Below are 23668 nucleotides of genomic sequence, written 5' to 3' on the forward strand. Positions count from 1 at the left end.
GTTTTTTTCCAATGATCACCTGCAATGGCGACAAATGTAAAACGTAGATTGTGCATCAAACTTACATAGAAGTCCACCTCCAACTGCCTGGAGCAGTGTTAGCATCGGGAAGAAGTAAAGTGCTGCGTAGATGCTTTTAAATCGATCAGATTTTCCTAAGCCACAGGCAATCTTTTTTACCAGAAGAGGCCGAAGCATCATCATCAACACCAAACAGAATGCATAGTATATGAATACAATTGTGTACCTGCAAAGGAACATATGTGAAGGTTATTGACATCTGAATAGTTGTGTTTTCATCCATCGTTTCACCTCTTTCCTTTAATTACCCAAAAACTAGAAGTGTCATTGTGTCATGTGCACAAAGGGCACTTATTTCTTCTGTGTTACAATATCCAACACTTTAGTTCATGCGGGAGAGGGAGAGAAGGAGAGGGAGGGAGAGGAAAGGATTGCAAGGAACAATTCACATCACCATACCACAGCTGATCAATGATGATGTTCTAGTTGACAAAGATCTTTCACATGCTAGCCTGGCTAAAAGTAAAACCATATTTAGTAATACCAAATACTGTCAGCAGTATTTAGTAACATTGCACCATACATATTACACACCATAAAAACTACTGAGAAGGTATCCCTCTAACACAAAAGACTGTCAATGTTTCAGAAACGTTAGTGCAGATCATGTGCACATGCTCTTATGCATATTCTACTTTGGAAATGTTTTGGTGGCAAGTGTTCTCCTTTTGCAAGAAAATAATCTATGCCAGTGATTCCGAACCTGTGGTCCAGGGACCCTTGGGGGTCCACGAAACCTCCTCAGGAGGTCCGCGACTGCTTAGAAAATTAAATAATAGTAACAGATTGGGTCTCCAGCTTTCAGTAATGTACCAGTGGGGGGTTCCCCCAGATTCCAATAATGATTCAGTGGGGGTCCCCGGGTTCCAGTATTGATAAAGTGGGGGTCCACAGAAGTCAAAAGGTTGGGAACCACCGATCTATGCTACATAACCTAGGAAATCTTGTACTGCCTTGCATGGCAAGTAATTCAATTCTCAATAGAGGCTAGTAAGTCAAGAGTGGTTATCTCTTTTTCTGTGGGACTGATCGTTGCCAGCATTTGTAAAGATAAAAAAAACACACAGTTTTACATTGACAAAAAAATGCTCTATGGGCATTAGCAATGGAATCATGAAAAACAAAATGTGAACTCGCTGAAAATTACCAACTGGATGTTTATTAAAGAATCACTCCAAAACATTATGTATGGGGTAAGAGCGACCACTACCCAATAATCACAATTATCCTTATGCTTAACAGACTATGATTTTATTAATATATTAGGCTTTTTCTATTTTAAATTTTCTTCTCACGGCTCATCACCTGGCTTTATTAATATATTTGTGATTCTTTATAATATCACGTAGGAACTGGTGTTGTATACTCCACTGGTCTATGGATTTCTACACAATCCTTAGTTGTAGCAAAAATTTATTTAGAACAGAGAAGAGAAATTTTCAACCATACAGCAGCCCCTGGACTTTGGCTAACCATAAGCTAGAATCAAGGGGCAGATGTTTTGCAGAAATGCAATGACCACGCATCTCAGCAAATTATTCAACAGAGACTCTTTAAGAGGACTTCTGATTTTAAAAAAAGGTGCAATCTATTTGGAAACATCTTAGACTTCAAATGGTTTTCTAATTCATAGAATTAATCAGGAAATCTTCTAGCTATTGAAAAAAAGCAATTGCAGATGAGAAATTAAGCATTTTATTATCTGATAGAGACTTCTAGCTGCAGATTCCTTTCCTTAGAATTATCTCCTAGCATAAGACTGGATCCAGAATTGTTTTGTGAGCAGTATCCCTGCGTGGCAGTAGGTAATGTCATTCAGCTTTGTGGGGCAGCGTCTGCAGTGTAAGTGACAGGCCGAGTGCCTATATAGGTGCTAACCCAGCACACGGACATCAGTTATTTTCATTCCATGCCAGTCAAAGCAGATCTGGTGAGAGCTACCCCCCAGTCATTTTCTGACTGTCTTTTTTTAATTTTTGTGAAGGTTTTTTGAGACTTGTGTCCTGTTGTGGCAGGGATCCCAATGAGAAAGGCTGAATTCAACCTGCGGCACCTGTCACCGGCAATGTCAGTGACGAGCCGCATCTCACCTGCCTCTGTGACCATGATGCCAAGACCTGCACTGATGGACATGCCATGCACCCCATTGCCTTGAGGGAGCAATCTGTCAAATTTCTTCTTGTGACACTGCGAGGGTCTCGATCCCAGTCGAAAGGAAGGTCCCAGGATCGGTCGCAGAGTCCTCGATCTTCGTCGCAGTCATCCCACTTTGGTAAGTCCCACAAGAAGAAGAAGAGTAAGAAGACAAAGTCCAAAGTCATCTGATGAGATGAGAGAGTGTTGTCACTCAAGGCCTGGCTCTGCGGCTGAGCCTGTGCCATCTCTACGCCTCCCTGAGTTTCCGAAAGCCAGAGCAACCCCTGCCCAACACAGAGTTCTATGAAGCCATTCATCTCTTATTTGGGCGGCCCATACCATTTGGAATGCCTTCAGGCCTGTAGGTTTGGTAGGGGCCCCTACTGGTTCCCCACCGGTGGGTCTGCCCTCAGCATCAGTCTGGCCCCTTGAATCCACAGATGGATCCGGACCAGCTCCTGTTGAGCCACCTTGGTCTTTTCTTGTGTCGGTCTCGCTGTTGACACTTCCATCGCAGGCAGTGTGGTCTCCATTCTTATCCCAAACTCTGATGCAGAGCCTGATGGGGAGCCATTTCCACCAGGCTGAAGCCTGAGGCCTATTCCTATGGGCTGGGACTTGGGAAAGATTAGGAGGGCCCAATAGACCCTGCAGAATAGCAGCCCCAAGAACCCAATATGAGCAGGTGCAAGGATATGGCGGATGTCAATGGACTGGACACCTCCACACACACTGGCTTGTTCTCTCTTCTGTGGCTTTGGAGGAGGGAGCCTCATTTGCTATGGGGGTAAGGAGGGCGGCCATGGTCCTTAGCCTTCCCTCAGTGGCAGTCAAGACTAACGTCTATTGGGTGACGTGGACAAACTGACCATGATGGCCACTCGGCAGTGAAGCTCCTCAGACGACTCCCGGATTCTCCATCCAAATGGAATGAATCAGGACGCACAAGCAGTGGGGACATCCGCCAGCTATCACCTGAGGGTGGACAAGCCGGGAGGGAGCCGTCAATAATCTATCTTTGTTTGGGTGGACACTGCGCTGGCTGCTGCCAGCTCTCACTCGGCTTGCCTCGGAGATCCTGAGGTGACAGGGGCTGGGGTGAGCCTGAGGCGCGCAGCCTGCTGCCCACGTTCACTGACTGCTGGTTCCACTCTCCCCTCCCCATCCATCCTCAGAAGAACGATGGCCACATCTGGGGCCTAAATATGGATGCACAGAGGAATTTCCATGCCACGCGATCTGGCTGGATCCTCCCGGAGGCGCTGGCCGCGGTTAGCCCTGCACGCGACCCTCTGAGGGAGGCCTTAGACATTCGCACACCTGAGTGGAGGATTGCAAGAGAGCGGCGAACTGGAAGGTAGAAGGCCTACACAGAGGTGGATTCGTGGCTCCCAGGCCCTGGGGACACCTCATAAACAAGCACAAGCTGATTTTCAGACATTGCCTTGTTGAGGCAGAGACTAAACCCACTCCCCCGCCATTATCACTATTGATGCACTAGCGCAGCACATGCCACAACCTCAGAACACGTGGAGGATTGCCAATATCAGAACACAAAACTTTGAACGACAGGGAAATCAGCCCGCCACCCTAGCAAACTGTGCAACGGCTGGGGCTTATATTCCGGGTATCTCCTGTCTCGCCACTACGTTGCTCACTTTCCACTTGCACTGTGGTAGAACTCCCGCATTCTGAACTATACACTACCCTGCTCATAAATAGCGCTGCAGCAGTCCATAGACACAGTGTGCGGCTCTGGGGGTGGTCTGTGCTCCTCATTTTACCACCAATATGGTGTTCGGTGACCTTAAACAGCGTAGGCTACCATTTGAGAAGCACACACCGGGTGACATGAACACTGCCACCCCCTGCGCCCGCAAAATGGAACCACCAGGGGCCCTCTGAGGGCGCAAACGATGGCTGCTGAGGACATCGTGGCTTAATTACGAGCTGGATTCCGTGGCATTGACACCAGATTTGACTCCTTGGCTGCCCAGGGACCTGGCTTGACAAACAGCAGACCTGCCTCGAGGGCACAGAGCATTTCAACGCCAGGAGATGGAACGGCAAAGCTTCTAAAGTGGCTGGAATAAGTGGAGAACAGGTTGAAAACAGCTGCTCTAAAGATTGCGGACTTGGAGGCACAGGGTAACGAATTCAAGAATAGCAGGATTCACAAACACTGGCCAGATGGACCTGTTCGTGGAGGGGCTGCTTGCAGAGCTGTTAGGCCGTCAAAATTTCACCTCAACTTTTGTAGTGGAAAGGGCGCACTGTCATCGTTTGTGCTTGTGAAATTATGCATTGCAGTGTTCAGGCGAGACTATACTATGCTTATATAACACTAGCAATGTCTGCTGCTCTAGACCCCTTATCATTGTTTCTAACCTTTACGGACTGATTACTACCATTCCAATGTGCAACACTCATAGCATGGCTGCGCCCTCATGGTTGATACCAAGTTATATTCTATCAAGTTGTTCCCAAACTGGGCTACATGGGATTCACCTGGTAGTTTTTTTCCAGGTGTGGGTGGGGTAGGGAGGAGTTACATTTTGACTTGGTTGGATGTTCTATTACTTCTATTTTAATGCAACGCTGGCTCTTTCCCATCCCCTTCAATTTGCAATGACATGACGCCCTACACACGTGACAGATAATGCAAATATCAGGAGACATACACTGGACATTTCCTTCATGTTATGGAACAGATGCGGCCTCAATAATCCCTGCAAAGGCAAGCAAGTACTAAAATACCTGATTAGACACAATGTACAAGTAGTTTTCCTGCATGAGACTCACCTTCACGCAGGCACCACACACTCCTTTGCATCCACTTGGGGCCCAAACGATTACTTTGCCAAATACAGCACATATTCTTAGGGGTATGTGTCTTGGTGCACAAGAGCCTCCCATTCCACTTCCGATCATCCTACTCAGACAGAGAGGGCAGGTACGTAATGGTTGCGGGAGTGCTCGCAAGTCTCAAAGTATTACTGGTAAATGTTTACGTTCCAAATGTTGACGCAGCTGATTTTTTTCACAACCTACACTCTCACATTGTTCACTTTGAGGCAGACCACATTCTTCTAGGGTAGCAATCTCAATATGGCACTAGATCCTGCGGTGGACATTACTGCTAATGCTCTGGCCACTAAACCCCGATCCCTCAGGGTCCTAAGAACTATCTGTGAAAGGTATACATTACACGACCCCTGGAGACTCTATAACATCGATACACAGGCCTACAACTTTTATTCGGCACCTCACTGCACCTGGACATGCATTGATTAGTGGCTCTTAACCAGCCAGACCACTCAATGGGTCACTACTAGTCAGCACCTCCTCCATACATTATCAGATCACTCACCAGTGCAGGTCACACTGAATGTCCCTGCAAATGGGACTACCGTGAGGACCTGGCAGTTCCCTGACATGGCACTGCACGATGTGCTATTTTGCACCGAACTGAAGGAAGCCATTGTAGAGTATGTTCAATTAAATGAGGCCTCTGTAACTACTCAAGTGATCTCATGGGACGCGTTCAAGGCATTCACCAGGGGCATCTGCATATCTAAGCACTCAGGTGTGCTGCGTGACATCCGCCACAGCCTCACCCGGGTGGAAATGGGAAATTCATGGCAAAACTGTGACGCAGAATGTCAAATCCTACTTACACCAGCATAAAACCCTCATAGATGAATTCAACAAACTAGCGTAAAGAGAGGCAGACTCCATGGGTAAATCCCACTTACACCAGCGTAAAACCCTCATAGATGAATTCAACAAACTAGCTTTTAGAGATGCAAACTACATGGGTAAGTCCCACTTACACCAGCGTAAAACCCTCATAGAAGAATTCAACAAACTAGCGTAAAGAGAGGCAAACTACATGGGTAATAACGCAAGGACTTGAAAATATGGGAACGTGAGCATCCACGGCGCACGTTAGCCAAGCTCCTCCGCCCACCTTACTCCGCTGCATATAAATGAGAAATTATAAGGGAGGACAGCAGCCATGCAGTTGGCACTACTGAGGTCCAGCCAGAATTCTTTAAATACTACTCACACTTCTATGCAGCCCATCCAACTCCATCCCACACTGCACTGCTTCAATATCTTGAGGAGATATCAATGGTGTGGTTGACTATAGCCCAACAGCAATTCCTTAGTGAGCGCTTTACCACGGAGGAAGTCATGCAGGCAATGGATGCTTTGGAAGGGGCTCACGCTCCTGGACTGGATGGGTTCACCAGAATATTTTACAAGACATACAAGAAAGTACTAACGCCACACCTTGTATCTACGTATGCAGAGAATATTGACACCAGAGTTCTTCCCACAGCCTGCGCTACTAGATGCTGAAAAGGCGTTCGACTTCCTGGAGTTCCCTTTTCTTTACGCTGTCCTCCGCAAACTTGGGTTCCCAAGAGGGTATATGGTCCTGATCTCTGTGTTATATACCCAAACTACAGCTACTGTGCACCTGAACGGAACGTTCTCTCCCTCTTTTCCCATGGAACAGGGTAGTCAACAGGAATGTCTGCTATCCCCCATACTCTTTATTGCAGCAATGACCCTCTGGTACATCACCTACAGGAAGGGCACATTCATAGGGGCTTACAGTTCACCAGCGGACCTCTTCTCATTTCACTCTATGCAGATGACATTCTGTTATACATTCACTGCCCTGAAACCAACCTCAAACCCATGTTGGATGAAATAATACCACTTTCTCAGGGCTGCACATAAACTGGGGTAAATAGGAGCTCTGCCCACTCACTGATAGCACCACACCACCTCAAACGGAATACCCCCTGAAATGGTACAGTGAATCTTCAAAATACCTCGGTATACATATCCACAGGGATAGGAAGCAGGTTATACGTCATCACTATGGACCTGCTATTGAGAGGCTTATCACCCAAATAGATCGACGGGTGAGACTCCTGCTGTCCATGGCGGGCCAAATTTCTCTCATTAAAATGGTGGTTCTCCCACAATTATTTTACCTCTTTTTAAACATTCCCATACTGCTCACAAACTCCTTTTTTGCTACATTTCGCAGCTTGCTCATTTGGCTTGTGTGAGCAGATCGACACCCCTACATTCAATGGGAAATTCTTACCCTCCCTTATGAGAGTGGATTTTACCCCTCTAACTATGGTCATCATGGCAGGCTCTGGGGCGTGTCTTGCTTCCAAACTCTATCAAGCATGCAGTGCCACCCTCCCTGTCTCAGATGCAAAACTCGAAGCCTGGGAGGCAGACTTGGAGCAACCTCTATCTGAGAAAATGTGGGTAGAGTGCTGCGCCCAAAGTCGATTTGTGTCTTTTAACCACTGCCACAAATTAATACACTTTAAATTCCTGCAAAGAGCGTATATTACAAGTGCCATAGCCTGTATTGATCCTTCCCGTTCCCCCACCTGCCTCAAATGCTGTGTGCCCCTTGCTGACTTTGCGCATATGACAATGGCGTGCCATCAGTTGCTTTTGGTGCAATGAGTTTGGACGGTTATCACAGATGGTGGGCTTGGCACTCCATCCTGATCTGCTAATGGCCCTCTTGGGATACATGGGAGACATACCCAAACCTATAAGACGCTTCACTGCTATCACGCTCTTATTGGCCAAACGTGAGATAGAACTTCTTTGGGGCACCAAGTGTGTGCGCGCATCACTACGAACTGGCTAACAAGCCTTACATATTGCGATAATACTAGCGAAGGATAGGCTTCGCTACAGCCCCCAACATCTAGAATTAAGAATATCTGGCGGCCGTTGAGGGATTATCTGCACATATTTTATGCCACTCCCCCAAACTCTCAACACCTCACAGATGTATGATACACATGTGGCCTCGCTCTCATTTTGAAAGCTGTGCCTGGATGTACTTGAGGGCATTCGTTTTGAGCTACTGTTTATGTTCCTGTTATCCATCAGCATATTTGTATGATTAGCATTTCTGTCATGATTTTACTATCAAAGGATATACCTGTGTTCCATTGCACTGCACATCCATTCCCACAAGATTTATTTTGCCTTGCTTGCATTGCTGTATATTATTTTGAAAATGATAAAGTTGGAAAGAAAAAAAAAAGACTGATGTCTATACAGAGGTGCTCAGGCAGGGAGTTACCTCCTCAGAACCTCTTCTCCCGTTTAATGAAGCCCTCAGAGATGTCCTGCTCCGGGCTTGGTCCAAGCCCTGGTCAGGGGCTCATGTGAACAGGACAACTGCCCACTGTCATCGTCCCACCTCAGGGGACCCCAATTTCCTCACTCAACACCCTATCCCAGACAGCATGGTAGTCCAAGCCTCCATTTCTTGAGTAAATCCTGGTGCATACCCTACCACCCTACTGGACAGGGAATCCAAAAGGATGTACACATTGGGCAAGAAAATGCTTTCTTCTGCCAGTCTGGCACTGCAGTCAGTGAACACTGGGTGCCCTTTGGGCCGTTAATCTCATTCACTCTGGGATTCATTTGCACAGGTGCCATCTGTGGTCCAAGAGGAGGCCTGGGCCATACTCTCCAAAGCTATTGCTGATGGGAGATACGCAGCTAAGTTCATCATCTGATGTGGGCTGGACATGACCGACAAGCTAGGCAGAGCTGATTTCGTCAGTGGCCTTATAGCACTGTGCCTGGCTGAAGATGTCTGCATTTTCAGGGGACGTCCAAGAATGACTCAGCGCTGGAGCGCCTCAAGGATTGCAGAGCTATGGTCAGGTCGTTGGGCCTTTCCATGGCCACTCGCCAACCCCAGTCCGCCTTTCACTCCTTTCATGGCCACAGAAGGGGCTTCCAGCCATGTCTCTACTAGCCCAACCACCATGGCATGGCAGCTCTCCAGCCTCTGTGTGGCCGAAGACGTGGTACCCACAGAGCCCATGGATTGGGCATCCAGAGGTCAGGCCAGTCCACCCCCCCCCCCCTCCCCCCCCAGCATCCACAGCCTCCAAGACTCTTTAGTATGCCCTCTGAACAGCATGGGCAACCAGTGGGAGGCAGGAAACGCCATCACCTGCATCACTGGAGGTTGATCACATCCAACCGCTGGGTTCTCCAGATTGTCCAAAGGGGCTACTCCCTCCCCTTCATGACCACCCATCCACCCATGCCACCAACTTGCGACAGACTGACGGAGGACCATCTCTCCTTACTCTGACAGGAAGTGACGGTTCTCTTGGCCAAGGGAGTCACAGAGAGGGTGCTGACATTAGAAGTAGATTGTAGTTGTTATTTGTGATACTTTCTGGTGCCCAAGAAGGACTGAGGCCTTTGTCCTATACTAGACCTGCGCCCTCTGAATTTCTTCCAAAAAAAGGAGAAATTCAAAATGCTGGCGCTCACTCAATTTTTGTCTGATCTCGACCCGGAAGGATGGGTGGTAGCGTTGGACTTGCAGGACACATACTTCCAAATTCCCATCCTGCCTGCCCACAGATATTATCTGCAGTTTACGGTGGGCCACAAGCACTTTGTTTACTGTGCTCCCTTTTGGCTTTACCAGCAACCCTCGGGTGTTCACCAAGGTAATGGTGGTGGTAACAGCTCTTCTGCACAAGGGTGCCAGTCTTCACCTATCTCAGCAACTGGCTGTTGAAGGCAGGCTCATCCCACACAGTAATCTCCCATCTCCAGAATACGGCAGACCTCCTACGCTCGCAGGGGGTTCACTATCAATGTGCCAAAAGTCACACATGACTCGCTCTCAGATGCTACCCTTCATCTGAGCTGTTCTGGAGATGGTACAGTTTTGGGCTTATCCTCCCCAACGGTGAGTCCAGGATTCAGGATATGATACGGATATTTCAGCATCTATCCTGGACTTCAGTGAAACTGACTTTTAGGCTGCTGGGCCTCATGGCCTCCTGCATCCTGCTTGTGACACATGCCTACTGGTATATGCGGGATCTACGGTGGGACCTGAAGTTCCAGTGGGAGCAGCATCAAGGAAATCTCTCCAACATGGTCCAGATCTCAGAAAGTGCTGCAAAAGATGTGCAGTGCTGGTTAATGAACTGCAATTAGGTCAGCGGCAGACGCCTCTCCCTACCCCAACCAGGTCTGACAGTAATGACAGATGAGTCACTCCTGGGATGGGGTGGACATCTGGGAGAGGTGGAAATCTGAGACCTCTGGTCTTTGGCAGAAAAGGGACTGCACATCAATTTACTGGAGCTCTGAGCGATTTGGCTGGCATTGAAAGCCTTTGTACCCTTCATCAAGGGAAAGCTGCTGCAGGGGTCCACAGACAATTCTGCCACCATGTGGTACTGCAACAAGCAGAGAGGGATGAGTTCATGGACCCTTTGTCAAGAGTTCCTGCGTCTCTGGCCATGGCTGGAACATCAGGGCATAACACTGGTGGTTCAAACCCCTTTGGGCTCTCTGAATGCCAGGGTGGACAAACTCACTTGCAGATACCTCGCAGATCACAAATGGCATCTCTATCTGGTGGTGGTGCAAGGTCTTTTTTTAGCAGTGAGGAAAGCTGTGGTTAGATCTGTCCACCACTGCTGAGAACGTGCAATGTCCGTGATTTTGCACGCTGGAGTTTTCAAAGCAGCTCTTGCTTAGAGATGCTTTTTGTCCCAAGTGGAGTTCAGGTCTCCTATTTGCCTTTCTGCCAAGACCACTCCTGCCCAGAGTTCACAAGAAGATCAGAAATGACCGGGCCCAAGTCATACTTGTGGCTCTGGACTGGGCTCAGAGAGTTTAGTATCCTAAGCTGTTGAGCATGGCCACCGGTCCCTCAATCAGGCTGCCCCTTTGGGATGAGCTTCTGCCCCAGGAACAGGGAAAGGTTCTCAACTCAAACCTGTCAAAGCTACGCCTTCATGTGTGGAGATTAAGCAGCGACAGTTCACAACTATCGACCTTCTGCCCAACGTCTGTCATGTCATCTGGGCAGCCAGACGTCCCTCCACCAAGATGGTATACGCCTGCCATTGGAGCTAGTTTGTGAAAGGATGTTCAGAAAAACAGGCTGACCCCCTTTCTACTCTCCTCTCTCAGGTACTTCTGTTTATTCTTTCTTTTGCCCAAGAGGGCCCTGCTTTGGACACCTTAAAAGCCTAACTTTCTGCCATCACTTCATTTTTGCAGTTGCTAGATCAAGCAATCCTTGTTCAAATCCCCTTTTATACGTACATAGGTTTTTGGAAGGTCTACAACACGTCCCTCCTTTACCCTTTATCATGCCTTAGTAGTACATAAATGTAATACTCACCTTTCTCATGTGCGCTCCCTTTGAGCTGCTACACAACTGTCCTATCAGGCTCCTTACCATCAAAACTGCCTTTTTGGTGGCCATAACATTTGTCTGGAGGGTCAGTGAGCTCCAGTCTTCATAACCTAACCTTTCATACCTCAACATCTTCCTGGATAAGCTTGTTCTTCACAGTAAGGCTTCCTTCCGAAGGTGGTCACTCCCTTTCAGTAGGACACTCCATCACTTTGCCTCCCTTTTTGCCTCAGCTGCATCCCTCCAAAGAAGAGGAGTGACTCCGACTGGATCCAAAAAGAGCATTATAGTTCTAACTTGATCACACAAAAGAGCTCTGGGTGGACGACCAACTCTTCTTGGGATATGTCAGAGCCAAGAAAGGGAAGTCTGTGGAGGAACGGATCATCTCCCTGATGGATCGTGCTCTGTATTACAATCTGCTGTGGACTGACCAAGAAGCAACCCGCTGAGGGTTTGCATGCTCATTCTACCAGAGCAAAGGCTGCGACCACTGCATTAGGACATCTACCAGGCAGAAACGTTGGCTTTTCTGCACACATTCACAAAGCACTACTGCCTGGATAGTCAGGCCCATCAGGATGAAAACTTTGCCCATTCGGTCCTGCAGGATTTTTTGGGTGTGAAATTGTTTCGCAGACCAACCTTCAGGTAAGTATTGCTTGTGTATCTATTCTAAGGTGAGCAATCTGCAGCTATAAGTATCTATCAGATGAACAAGTCACTTATCTTTGGTAACGTCTTAGCTGGTAGAGACTCTATTTAGCCACAGATTCCTTACCAACCCACTCATCCGCTCTCCAAACAGATTTCTAGGCACAGGGTTTTCCCCCCTTTCAAGACTCTAGTTTTACACACCAATGATGAGTGTTCTTTGTGGCCCCCCCGCTCCTGGTGTGGAATGTTGCGAAAAGAAACTGATGTCAGCGCATTGGGGTGGAGCCTATATAAGCACCACACACATCACCTCCGGCGAGGATGACGCCACTCAGAATTGAATGAAACCACAACACAAGAGTATGAAACATTTGCCGGACACCCCAGCATGGACTGCTAGGTTGCACTTTCTCTTACAGAAAACACAGGCAAACCCTAGATGCATTTTTACCATTATCGAGCCTCAGAGTGGCACAGCTTGTGCTGCAATGAGAAAGCAAGAAAAGGGTTTAGCATCTTGGCATTCCTGTGCCAATTAAGGAGACTCACTGGCGCTGCAGTTCATGCTGTACAGTCCAGTTCTGAGGAGAAGCCATTTGAGGGACAGGGCTATATGTTGGGTCCAAACACAATCGCCAGGTGCCATGATTCTGTTAATCTGACCAAGAAGAATGTGCAATGATTTCCTGTAGAAAGGACTTGTGTCACAAAAGAGGAGTGGGTACACCCCTGATAGAAGTTGCCAATCTGCCTCTTGTTTGACTAACTTGTTCTCATTTTACTTTTCTCTCCATCTCATTTTCATTGTTTTTCCAAACAGGCAACAATTGGGATATTTATATAGCTGTGAAGCAGCCTAGGGGCAGCATTTTTGATCCATTGAGCCTCATCATGAGGCACTAATAAGATTGAAATACAATGCTTTGCAACGTACATTTTTAGGGACCACAGAGGCAATGAGATTATGAAGCTGGCAATAACATGTACAACAAGAGCCAAGGAAATAATGATAAAAAACTACTTTCGTACAGATATGTTAATCAATTTAAACCTAGAGTTATGACTGAGAGAGTTACAGCCTTCTGACTGAAAAGGCAATCCAGACAACAGCGGCTGACCTTAAACAGAGCCTGATTATATCATTTTGGCTTTGAAACAGTTTAATTTGTCAGTAGTTGCTCACCTAATTCAGGAATGGAAGGATTACAATCTTAGTCTCTGGGCCCTCTTTGTCAAATGAAGCAACATATCTGCTATCAGTAAGTCCACCATTAAACATAGTCACTGTGGTCAGTAGTGCTGAATGCCGAGGACAAATGCAACAGAGCCTGTGCCATTAAGTTGCCATTTTACAGGACACAACTACCACTGAGTGGCCCTGTCCACATCAACAAGATTAGACTACTTTAGATGTCTGCCCTAAACAGCTTATTACTTCTCCAGGACCTTTGTCTCAGACTGTATTAAGGCTTTGTCTACAGTTTAAAACAAGAAAAGTCAGTTTCTTTAAGAGGAGAAAACGCACCCTGGTTGAGGATAATTATATTCACACTGAGTAACTCGAACAAGACTTGACAATATGCTCCCAAAAATACTGCCAGGCTAAACGAATTTCAGCAGCAGATAGGATTGTTTGGATTCCACTTAATTTATCAATGTTTATATAGCTTTATGGACCAATACGAGTCTGTAGAGCAAACAGACAAACTATGGACATACATTATTATTGCTCCATGACATCTGCTCATCCAAAAGCTTCAACTGTATACTGTGGTATAATCATGCGACCATAAACAGTGCACTAAACGAGTCTCTCGTGCAGAGCGGGAAAGAGAGGTGCACTCATGGGTGTGCTCCTACTACTTATACATACATTTTGGACAATACAACAAGAGGAAGGTGGAAGATTCCAATTACTGAAATCGATTTCTGACTAATTAAGTACGTACAAAAGGCTCTGTGATATACACGAGAACAGCAAAAGACTATCTGCATGGCATTTTGTATTGTCTGCAGAACTTTGCAGTAAGCCACTGATTACTTTTTTCGACCTATAATTAGATAAATAACCCAATATTAGTGATGGAATAAGGATAGAGGAATGTTCAAGACATCTTCTTATCTTTGATGGTTCTCCCCCAAAACAGATAGATACGCACTACTAAATAGACAGTGAATGGTGTAATGCCATGGAGGGTTACAGTAAAAACAAATGCAATGTTTTTCACTGAGACATGAGCACAATTAGGGTACACTGAGGCCTAAGCAAATGTGATTCTTTTCAGCTCGAAAGATGGATGCTGGTGTTCTGACAATGCAATATGGGCTATCATATATGGACTATAAACATTGAGATACATGTGTTATTTCATTTTTGTTAAACAGAAGATGATAAATTCATCAACCTTTCTCTTAACACCCCTTGAGTAAGTAAATGAAATAGGCATACAACTGCAATGTTCAAAGCCTTTGGCTTAAAAATAAATCACAAAGTAATAAAACGCAATACACAAACCAAAAAAGTGCATGTTGATTTAAATTCTTAATGTTTTTAAGTGACAGTGCTTAGGTCATCATTGCTAATAACTATAATGAGTAAATCTCTTCACAATAAATGCAAGAAAATGGATCTTGGTTGCAAAACCTTTTGCCTGTAGTGAGAAGGTACTTGTCTTTGGTGTAGGCAAACTACTTCTGCAACCTTGTTGCAACAGCAAAGGTTGTCTGTGAAAGTTGTCCTCTTGGTATAGACCTAGCCTCTTCTTGTGGACCCAGCAAGGACTAAAACTCAGTCCTGTTCATTAAGAAGGAATAATTCATCCATTACCATCAGTAGCCACCAGAAACCATTACATTTGTCACTTCTCAAAACCTTCAGGTGGTACCGAAGATGGGATTGATCTTAGGTTTAATGTACTCATAACACAACAAAATACTCCTAGCTAGCACAAGGTTATGGCTTTGTGGATGTGATGGCAATTCAGAATGCTAGAACAACGAAATTATGCCACATGCAGGAATCTCAACACTGATCAACCGAAGAGGAAAGATGGGCTGTTTAGGCAAACGTAATACGATTTGTACAGAAGAAGTAAATGGTAGAAATCCAGGCCATTACTCACATTGTATGGCTAACAGTATGGTACATCTGACACATACATATCTTGGCATTAATTTAACTAAACAAATGACACTCAACACAGAATACTGTTAAACCAGTTATTTTGTTATATTTTGAGCTCTTATATGGATTATATACTCTCCTCTTCCCTTAAAGAGAGCATGCTTCAGAAAAATAGGGATTCAATTCCTTGACCAAAGTTCTTATTTTATAGCTACTAAGAAATGTCAACTAGGTTAAAGTGTACTTCAGTACACTTGCATTTAGCCCTGCAAAAGGGAAATGACTCACCACTGGTAAACAAACAAACTTAACACACACAGTACATTTAACAACTTAATTTAGATTTATGCATTTTTAGTAGGATTTTGTAAGGAGAATCATAAGCTACTTACAACGGATAGACAGCTTCTTGAGTGCAGTGCACAGTGGTGATGTAATCAGGGCTTGGATTGTAGAGCATTGTATACCAATCAGACAACATCTTTACTCTGCAGGATTGGATGTTCAGTCTCCCCACTGGATCACTGACAAGCAAAGTAACTATGGCAGCAACACTACATTCAAATAAAGCAGTGGCATGCTGGAACAATGCACTGGAACTGCAGGGGAAAAGAAAATATGATTATGGATGAAACGAACATTCACCTCAAATAAAGTGTAGATGTGCATGGGGGTACAAGTGGATTAACATCACAATGCAAAAGAAGATTCCACTGTTGCAACATGAAAGATAAAATTGGATAAATCTGATTAACATTTTAATTTGCTTTCATCATCCATTTTTTCAGTCTTTGGCTGTTGCCCCCGTTCATATGACACACCTTATACCAGGATCTACTTCGACCATCAGCAGTATTTGATCAGTATCACCCCTCTACTTGAAACCTGGCCAGGAATGGGCAAATCTGCAGCAACAGACGGGCAGAAATATCAAATGCCATGGAACCCTTTCTGGTAGCTACTCATATGGCTATTTGTCAGACACGAAAGGAGGTGTGCCAGAGAATAATCTATCCTGGACAAGACTGCAAAGGCAATATCATCTCTGGACCTTTTATCAGAGCAGATATTTCTCTGAAATGACTGTGTTTATGCCCCTCTTCAAGGGTCGTAGGAGCTGCCTACTATTGTAACATCTACTCAATTAAAATGGTTGTTAATCTGATTGCATTCATGGAGGAAATCAGTCTTACCACAGATCTAATGCAAGGATATTTCAAACGCATTACATCCTTGAAGCATTTAAACTGCATGTGCTAGTACATACATAGTTAAAAGATTTATAGGAAGGCAAAAATGAAAACTTTGTTTGTGTTGATTTATGCGGTAGTGGCTCGGGTGAAATTGACAAAAGCCTTTAGTAAATGTGAAAGATGCACAAGACTATTTACAGGAAACTATCAATGTTCCTTCCTTTTTTCTTTTACAAATGGTAATTCGCCCAGACTATAACTGAAGAAACTAGAGTGGTTGATTCTTTAAGAATCTTCTCCACATTAGTATTTAACAAGGTCGTAACAGCTAGGCATTCAAGAATGCTTGGTTGGAAAATCAGTTGGACTGTTTTCACGTTACGTAAAACCTGATAAAACCTTCAAAACGAAAGAAGGAAAACAGCGTATTCTCAGTGATAAACAATTTATGGTTGTTTGAACGTCGAGATTCTAAGCTCACTGACCTACTTGGCAGAAATAATGGCAATGAGAAATGCTGAGCTCAATTTTAGGATTCAACCAAGATGCAAGTTCTCCAAAGTAAAGATTCTTATCCAAATCTAAAAAGCAGAGATGAATCCATTTGCTTTTCAGCTGCTTTTTGGTGAAATCCTTTTAGCAGCACCTCGAATTTCTACTTTGCTCTCTGAAACTGTACTGTGAACAGAAGTTTAGGAACCATGATTTCAGATTAAACAATGGAAGGGATTGGTGGGGAAAGTATCTAGGAAAGAGTTTGTGTATTTGTTGCATTCTGTAATCTCCTGGGTTACAATCAACACTGTATACACACAGCTAGTCAATGGGACAGACTTGCGAGTCCAAATACAACAGATTATCAAGATGGTATGATCTGCTCTGATTTGTCAGCAGCACCAGGGTGTAATACTGGGCTAGTCAAGTCCTAGTTACAAAACTCCCCGTACCCCAAGTTGCTATACAAAAGAATAGGGTGTTACCCAATGCCTAAAAGGAAAAAATTGTCATCCACTGTAATTTTTTTAGCGATCAACATAGGAAGCTAATTGACAGTAGGATTAAGATACTACCCTAACTTCCTTGCTTGAGGATGCTAAACCTTTAGGGGCCATCATCTCAAAACTATCTGGCCATTGTCAGGTCAAGATTTTTTGGCTGGCAACAGTTCTCATAAGATAGCTCCTTGCCCCACTGCACAGTGTCTGCAGTGGGGGGTCAGGGATTTAAGTTTGGGTCTGATTGCAGCTTCAAAGGCTATGCATAATGCCCTGAACAATGAATCTGACAAAGACTTCTATCTGCAGATTCCTTACCTATCAATTACCCAGGATCCGGAAACTTTTGTGTGAGCAGTACCCCAGCGTGCCACCAGGTGGCTTCGTTCTGGCTGGCACCAGAAGTGACATCAAAGTCACCTTCAGAGGTACCACTCAGGCGCACGGACGTCAGTTCTTTTCTGTCCGCACCAGTTAGCGCTGATTCGGAGAAGAGCTTTCCCTCTATCTCTTTTTGACAGGTTTTTTCAACTTTTTTTGGGCTATTTTATGAAGTGTGTCGAAGGATGTCTTCCAGGAAGGCAGCTTTCAAGCCGTTTGGTGCCTGTCACCGCTTCATGTCTGTAACAGACCCGCACTTGATGTACTAGGATGTCTTGAGCACGACTCAAAAGTCATGTTCAGACTGCCAGGCCATGGTGCTGAAAACTTTGAAGCAGTCCCTAAACTTGCAGCCCGGCGGTCGACTCCAGTTAGCGAGACTCCTAGGATGTCTTGGTCCTGCTCGAGAAGGTGGTCACGGGACTACTCCAGGAGCCCCAAGTCCTCTTCCTCTCACTCTAGGTCCTCGGGACACTTGGGGAAGAGGCACAAGAAAAAAAGAAGTTGAAACAGTCTTTGACTTCACCTTGTCCGTCGACTGACATGACGAGTGAGGAACACTGGGTTTCCAGGCACAGTCCTGCGAAGCCCTCGCCAGATCAGACTCCACAGCTCCCTCTGTTTCCGGGACCCTCGGGACCCTCGCTCAAGTAAAGGACTTTTACGAGGCCAGGTACTGCATATTCCATTAGGCCACCCCCTCGGAGAGCCTTCTGGCCCCGTGGGGTCGGAGGAGACCCCATCAATTCCACGCCAGTGACTTTGGCCTCGGCTCCGATAGGGTCTTATGGATCCAATCTAGGATCTGGATCAGCACCGGTCGTACCAACACAACCTTCTCCGGCGCCGGTCCAGACGCCGATGCTCCCGATGCCATCGGCACACATCGACGGCGCCAGTTCCATTCTGATCACAGACGACTGAGGCGGAACGGCATCGCTCAAGGCAGGTTCCAGCGCCGGCAGGACCCATTGGTCCTAGGTTATTGCCTGAGTGTTTTCTGAAGCAGCCAGGCATGTGTGGAAGAGTGGGAGGGGTCACTGGACCGGACCCTTTAGAATACCAATTAAAGACCCCAACTCAATTGGACTGGTATGAGAAGCTAGGAGATGCCAGTGGATTGGACACCTCTCGAGAAACTGGATTGCCATCTCCACCCACCGTGGCTACAGAAGAGGGAGCATCTTATGTAATGGTGGTGAAGAGGACAGCGGAGGTCCTTGACCTCAAACTTCCCTCAGTGATGGTCAACAATAAACTCTTGACTGAGGTGCTTCAGCCTGGGGCTTCCTCATCTGAACCCCTGTTGCCCTTCAATGAAGCACCTACAGATGTCCTACTGGGAACTTCGCCCAAGTCCAGCAAAGGAGCTCCTGTGAACAGGACAATTGTCTATCGCCATCTCCCTGCCCCGGGTGGTCCTAGTTTCCTTAGCCAACACCCCCACCCCTGAGATCTTGGTAGTCCAATCCTCAACTTCCCTTGGAGAGCTCCCTGCTGCTCCTCCGGACAGAGAATCCAAGATGCTGGGAAGAAGATGTTTTCTTCCGCCAGCCTGGCATTGCAGTCAGTGAACACCACATGCCTTTTGGGTCATTATTCCCATACCCTAAAGGAGTTGGTTGTACAAGTGCTGCCACAGGTTCCAGACGACACCATGCCATTCTTTCCCAAGCAGTCAAAGACGGGGCGGTTGCAGCAAAGTTCACCATTAGGTGTGGTTTGGATAAGACTGACTCACTGGGCAGAGCGATTTTATCGACAGTGGCCTTATGGCACCATGCCTGGCTGAGAACATCTAGCTTTTTGGGTGATGTCCAGGCCAACCTCATGGACATACTCTTCAAAAGGACTCGTCTCTTTGGAGAAAAGACAGACTCGGCGCTGGAGAACATCAAGGATTCACAGGCTAGGGCTAAGTCCTTGGGCCTCTCAGTGACACCTCGCTCCCAGTCTGCCTTTCGCGGCTACGGAAGGGGCGTGCCACTGCACCAACTATATCCCAGTCACTGTCCTGTGCAAACTTCCCAATCTGTGCAAGCACGTTGATGTATTGCATTCCGACCCTGTGGGTGTGGCAGCCAGAAGTCTTTGCCACCAACCACCCAGCAGCTGCAGCCTCTAAGCCCTCCTAGTTTGGTTCTGCAAGACCATGGGTGCCCAGTTGGAGAAAGAATCCAACATCATCTCCTCCACTGGCAGTCTATAACATCGGGCAAATGAGTGTTGAAGATCATTCGGAGGGGCTACTCCCTACCTTTCCATTCTCCTAGCCCCAATTACTGCCAACTCAAGAACAGTTGGTGCAGGATCATCTATCTCTGCTCCGAAAGGAAGTGACAGTCCAAGGGAGCTATAGAAAGGGTTCCAATATCAAAAGTAGACCATGGTTATTATTCCCACTACTTTCTGATTCCCAAAATAACAAAGGTTTTCACCCTATTCGATTCCTGCAAACCGTAAATCTCTTCCTCAAAAAGGAGAAATGTAAGATGCTCACTTTGGCTCAGGTCTTGTCTGCCCTAGACCAAGGAGACTGGTTGCTAGTGTTGTACTTGCAAAATGCATATATTCACATTCCCATCCTACATGCCCACAGATATCACCTACTTGCACTTCATTGTGTTCCCCTTTGGCCTTACTCATGCCCCTCGGGTGTTTACCAAGGTAATGGCAGTGTTCGCAGGTCATCTGCGCGAGTTAGGGGTGTCAGTCCTGCCCTACCTCAATGAGTGGCTGTTGAAGGCAAGCTCAACCCAGGCTGTTGTTTCCCACCTCCAGACTACGGCGGACTTCCTGCATTTGCTGGGGTTCACTATAAATGTGCCGAAGTCACACATGACTCCTTCTCAGACGCTCCCCTTCAAGAAAGCTGTTCTGAACAAAGAGCAGTTCCAGGCTTATCCTCCAGAGCAGCGAGTCCAGGGTATTCAGGTTATGATACCGATGACTTCGCCTCCATCCTGGATTTCGGTGAGAATGACTCTAAGGCTGCTTGGCCTAATGGCTTTCTGCATCCTTTTAATGAATCATGCCAGATGGCATATGTGGACTCTGCAATGGGATCTGAAGTTCCAGTGGATGCAGCATCAGGGGAATCTCTCTGACATGGTCCAGATCTCAGATGTAACTGCAAGAGACCTGCAGTGGTGGCTTACGAACTGCGATTGGGTTACAGGCAGCCTCCTCTTCCTTCCCCAACCAGATCTGACAGTAGTGACAGATGCGTCACTCCTTGGATGGGGTGGCCATTTGTGAGAGGTGGAGATAGGAGGACTCTGGTCTCGGGAAGAATCCAGATTCCACATCAACCTGCTGGAGCTTTGTTTGACTCAGCTAGCACTGAAAGCATGTCTTCCCTCTGTCAAGGGGAAGTTAGTGCAAGTGTTCACGGACACCACCACCTCCCATGTGGTAGTGCAACAAGCAGGGTGTGGTGCGATTGTGGACCCTTTGTCAAGAGGCCTTGCTTCTCTGGACATGGCTGGAACAGCAGGGCATAACCCTGGTGGTTTAACACCTGGCAAGTTCTCTGAACACAAAAACAGTATACACCTGCCATTAGCAAAAGTATGTCAAATATTGCACGGAAAAGTCTATTGATCCTCTCTCTGTTTCTATTTCTATTTCTGATATTGGTCTCTTCATTTTTACCCTTGCCCAGCAGGGCTCTGCTCTTGACATTCTTAAGGGTTCTCCCTCTGCTCTGTCTGCCTTCCTGCAGCTGCCTGACCAACCCTCTTTATTCCTGAAAGGGCTTATACATAAGTTTCCCCCTTCGCCCATCATCATGCCTCAGTGGGACCTGAACTTGGTTCTCACTTACCTAATGTGTGCTCCTTTCGAGACACTACACAATTGTCCCCTCCAGCTGCTTACTATCAAGACAGCCTCCTTAAAGGCCATAACATCTGCCCGGAGGGTGAGTGAGCTGCAGGCTTTATCATCCAAACCCCCTATCTTACTGTATTACCAGACAAGGTGGCACTTCGCACAAGGGCCTCTCCTCTCGAAAGTGGGGACCCCATTCCATTCTGGACAGTGTGTCACCTTGCCCACCTTTTATGCTCTTCGAAATCCCCCTAAAGATGAGCAGCGAATTCACCGGGTGGACAACCAACTCTTTCTGGGCTATGTAGAAGCAAAAAAAAAAGTCAGGCAGTACAGAAACTAACTATTTCACATTAGGTTGTTCTCTGTAACAAGATCTTTGGCTAAAAAGGAGCCTCCTGAGGGCTTCAGGGCCTATTCCACGAGAGGAAAAGCTGCGACCACTGCATTCGCTTGTGGAGTTCCAGTCCCGGACATCTGCCAGGCAGCAACATGGGCGTCCCTGCACATGTTTGCCAAAATTTACTGCCTAAACAGTCAGGTCCGCTGACAGGAATTTCGCCCATTTGGTCCTGCAGGAATTCTTAATCTAGGTAAATTTGTCCACACCCACTGCCAGGATGGTATGGATTAGGTATCTATTCAAAGTTAAGGAATCTGCAGCTAGAAATCTCTATCAGGTGAAAAAGTTACTTACCTTTGATAACGCATAATTTGGTAGATACTATATCTAGCTGCAGATTCTTTCCACCCACCCATGCCTCCCCGCTATAAGGAAAGATTTTTAGGGTTAAGGATGGTCTCTTTCAGGGTTCTAGTTTGGACACACATTCATCAGTTCACTTCATGGCTCTGCGCTCCTGGCGTGGAAAGTCATGAACAGTAACTGACCTCCACGTGCTTGGGTGGCGCCTATATAGGTGACCTCAACGTCCTTTTCGGCGCCGCCGCGCAGAACAGAACAAAGCCATCTGATGGCACGCAGGGGTATTGCTCACGCAAAAGTTTCCGGATCCTGTCTGATGCCTGGGAAATTCAAAGGTAAGGGTATAGTGTTTCCTAGAAAATGTGTTACCAAAAGTAAGTAACTTGTTCTTTATGCCTCCTTTTGGCATGGTTACCCCCACTTTTTGCCTGATGGCAATATGTTTTGTCTGTGTTCACTGGGATCCTGCTATCCAGGGCCCCAGTGACTGTGCTCTCTCCCTCTAAATTTGGTTGATTGGGACTTTACACACCCCACAAAATGGTGCCCTCATATAAGTTCCTAGTATATGGCATTCGGTACCCAGGGCACTGGGGCACCAGGGGTTCCCCACTGGCTGCAGCATGTATTGTGCCACCCATGGGAGCCAATACAAAATGGGTCTGCAAGCCTGCCATTGCAGCCTGCATGAAAAGGTGCATGCACCCTTTCACTACAGGTCACTGCACCAGGTCACTGTAAGTCACCCCTATGGCAGGCCCTCCTAGCCCAGAGGGCAGGGTGCAGGTACCTGTGTGTGAGGGCACCCCTGCATTAGCAGAGGTGCCCTTACGAACTCCAGCTCCATTATACTGGACTTCGTAAGTGCAGGGAAGCCATTTTACCAGTTTAATGGGCACTACCTGTATCCAGCTACATAATGGTAACTCCGAACCTAGGCATATTTGGTATCAAACATGTTGGAATCATACTCCCAATACTGTTGCCAGTATTGGGTGTATGATTCCATGCACTCTGGGGGCTCCTTAAAGGACCCCCAGTATTGCTCCTACCAGTTTTCTGGAGTTTTCCAGGCAGCCCTCACTGCTGCCACCCCTTAGGCAGGTTTCTGCCCTCCAGCTGCTTGACCAGTTCAGGCAGAACAAAGGATTTCCCTTGGGAGAGAGAGGCAACACCCTCTCCCTTTGGAAATAGGTGTTACGTGGTTTGGGAGGGGTAGCCTCCCCAAGCCACCATTATGCCTTGAAGGGCACATTTGGTGCCCTCCTTGCAGAAACCAGTTTTCACTAGTCTAGGGACCCGAGT

The 23668-nt window shown here is 46.6% G+C and overlaps 1 protein-coding gene across 2 annotated transcripts in view; it reads right to left on the reverse strand.

Annotated features, from left to right (window-relative positions):
- Positions 1–23668, reverse strand: part of JKAMP (JNK1/MAPK8 associated membrane protein) — an 81223-nt gene that overhangs the window by 21415 nt on the left and 36140 nt on the right. For both annotated transcript variants that reach the window (XM_069207024.1, XM_069207023.1), the window contains exons 4-5: positions 15650–15856; positions 66–247 (exon numbers count right to left, since the gene is read on the reverse strand). In XM_069207024.1, coding sequence (XP_069063125.1) covers positions 66–247; positions 15650–15856 — 389 coding nt within the window. The remainder of the gene's footprint in view (positions 1–65; positions 248–15649; positions 15857–23668) is intronic.

This window comes from Pleurodeles waltl, chromosome 9, assembly GCF_031143425.1.
Source record: "Pleurodeles waltl isolate 20211129_DDA chromosome 9, aPleWal1.hap1.20221129, whole genome shotgun sequence".
Classification (NCBI taxonomy): domain Eukaryota; kingdom Metazoa; phylum Chordata; class Amphibia; order Caudata; family Salamandridae; genus Pleurodeles; species Pleurodeles waltl.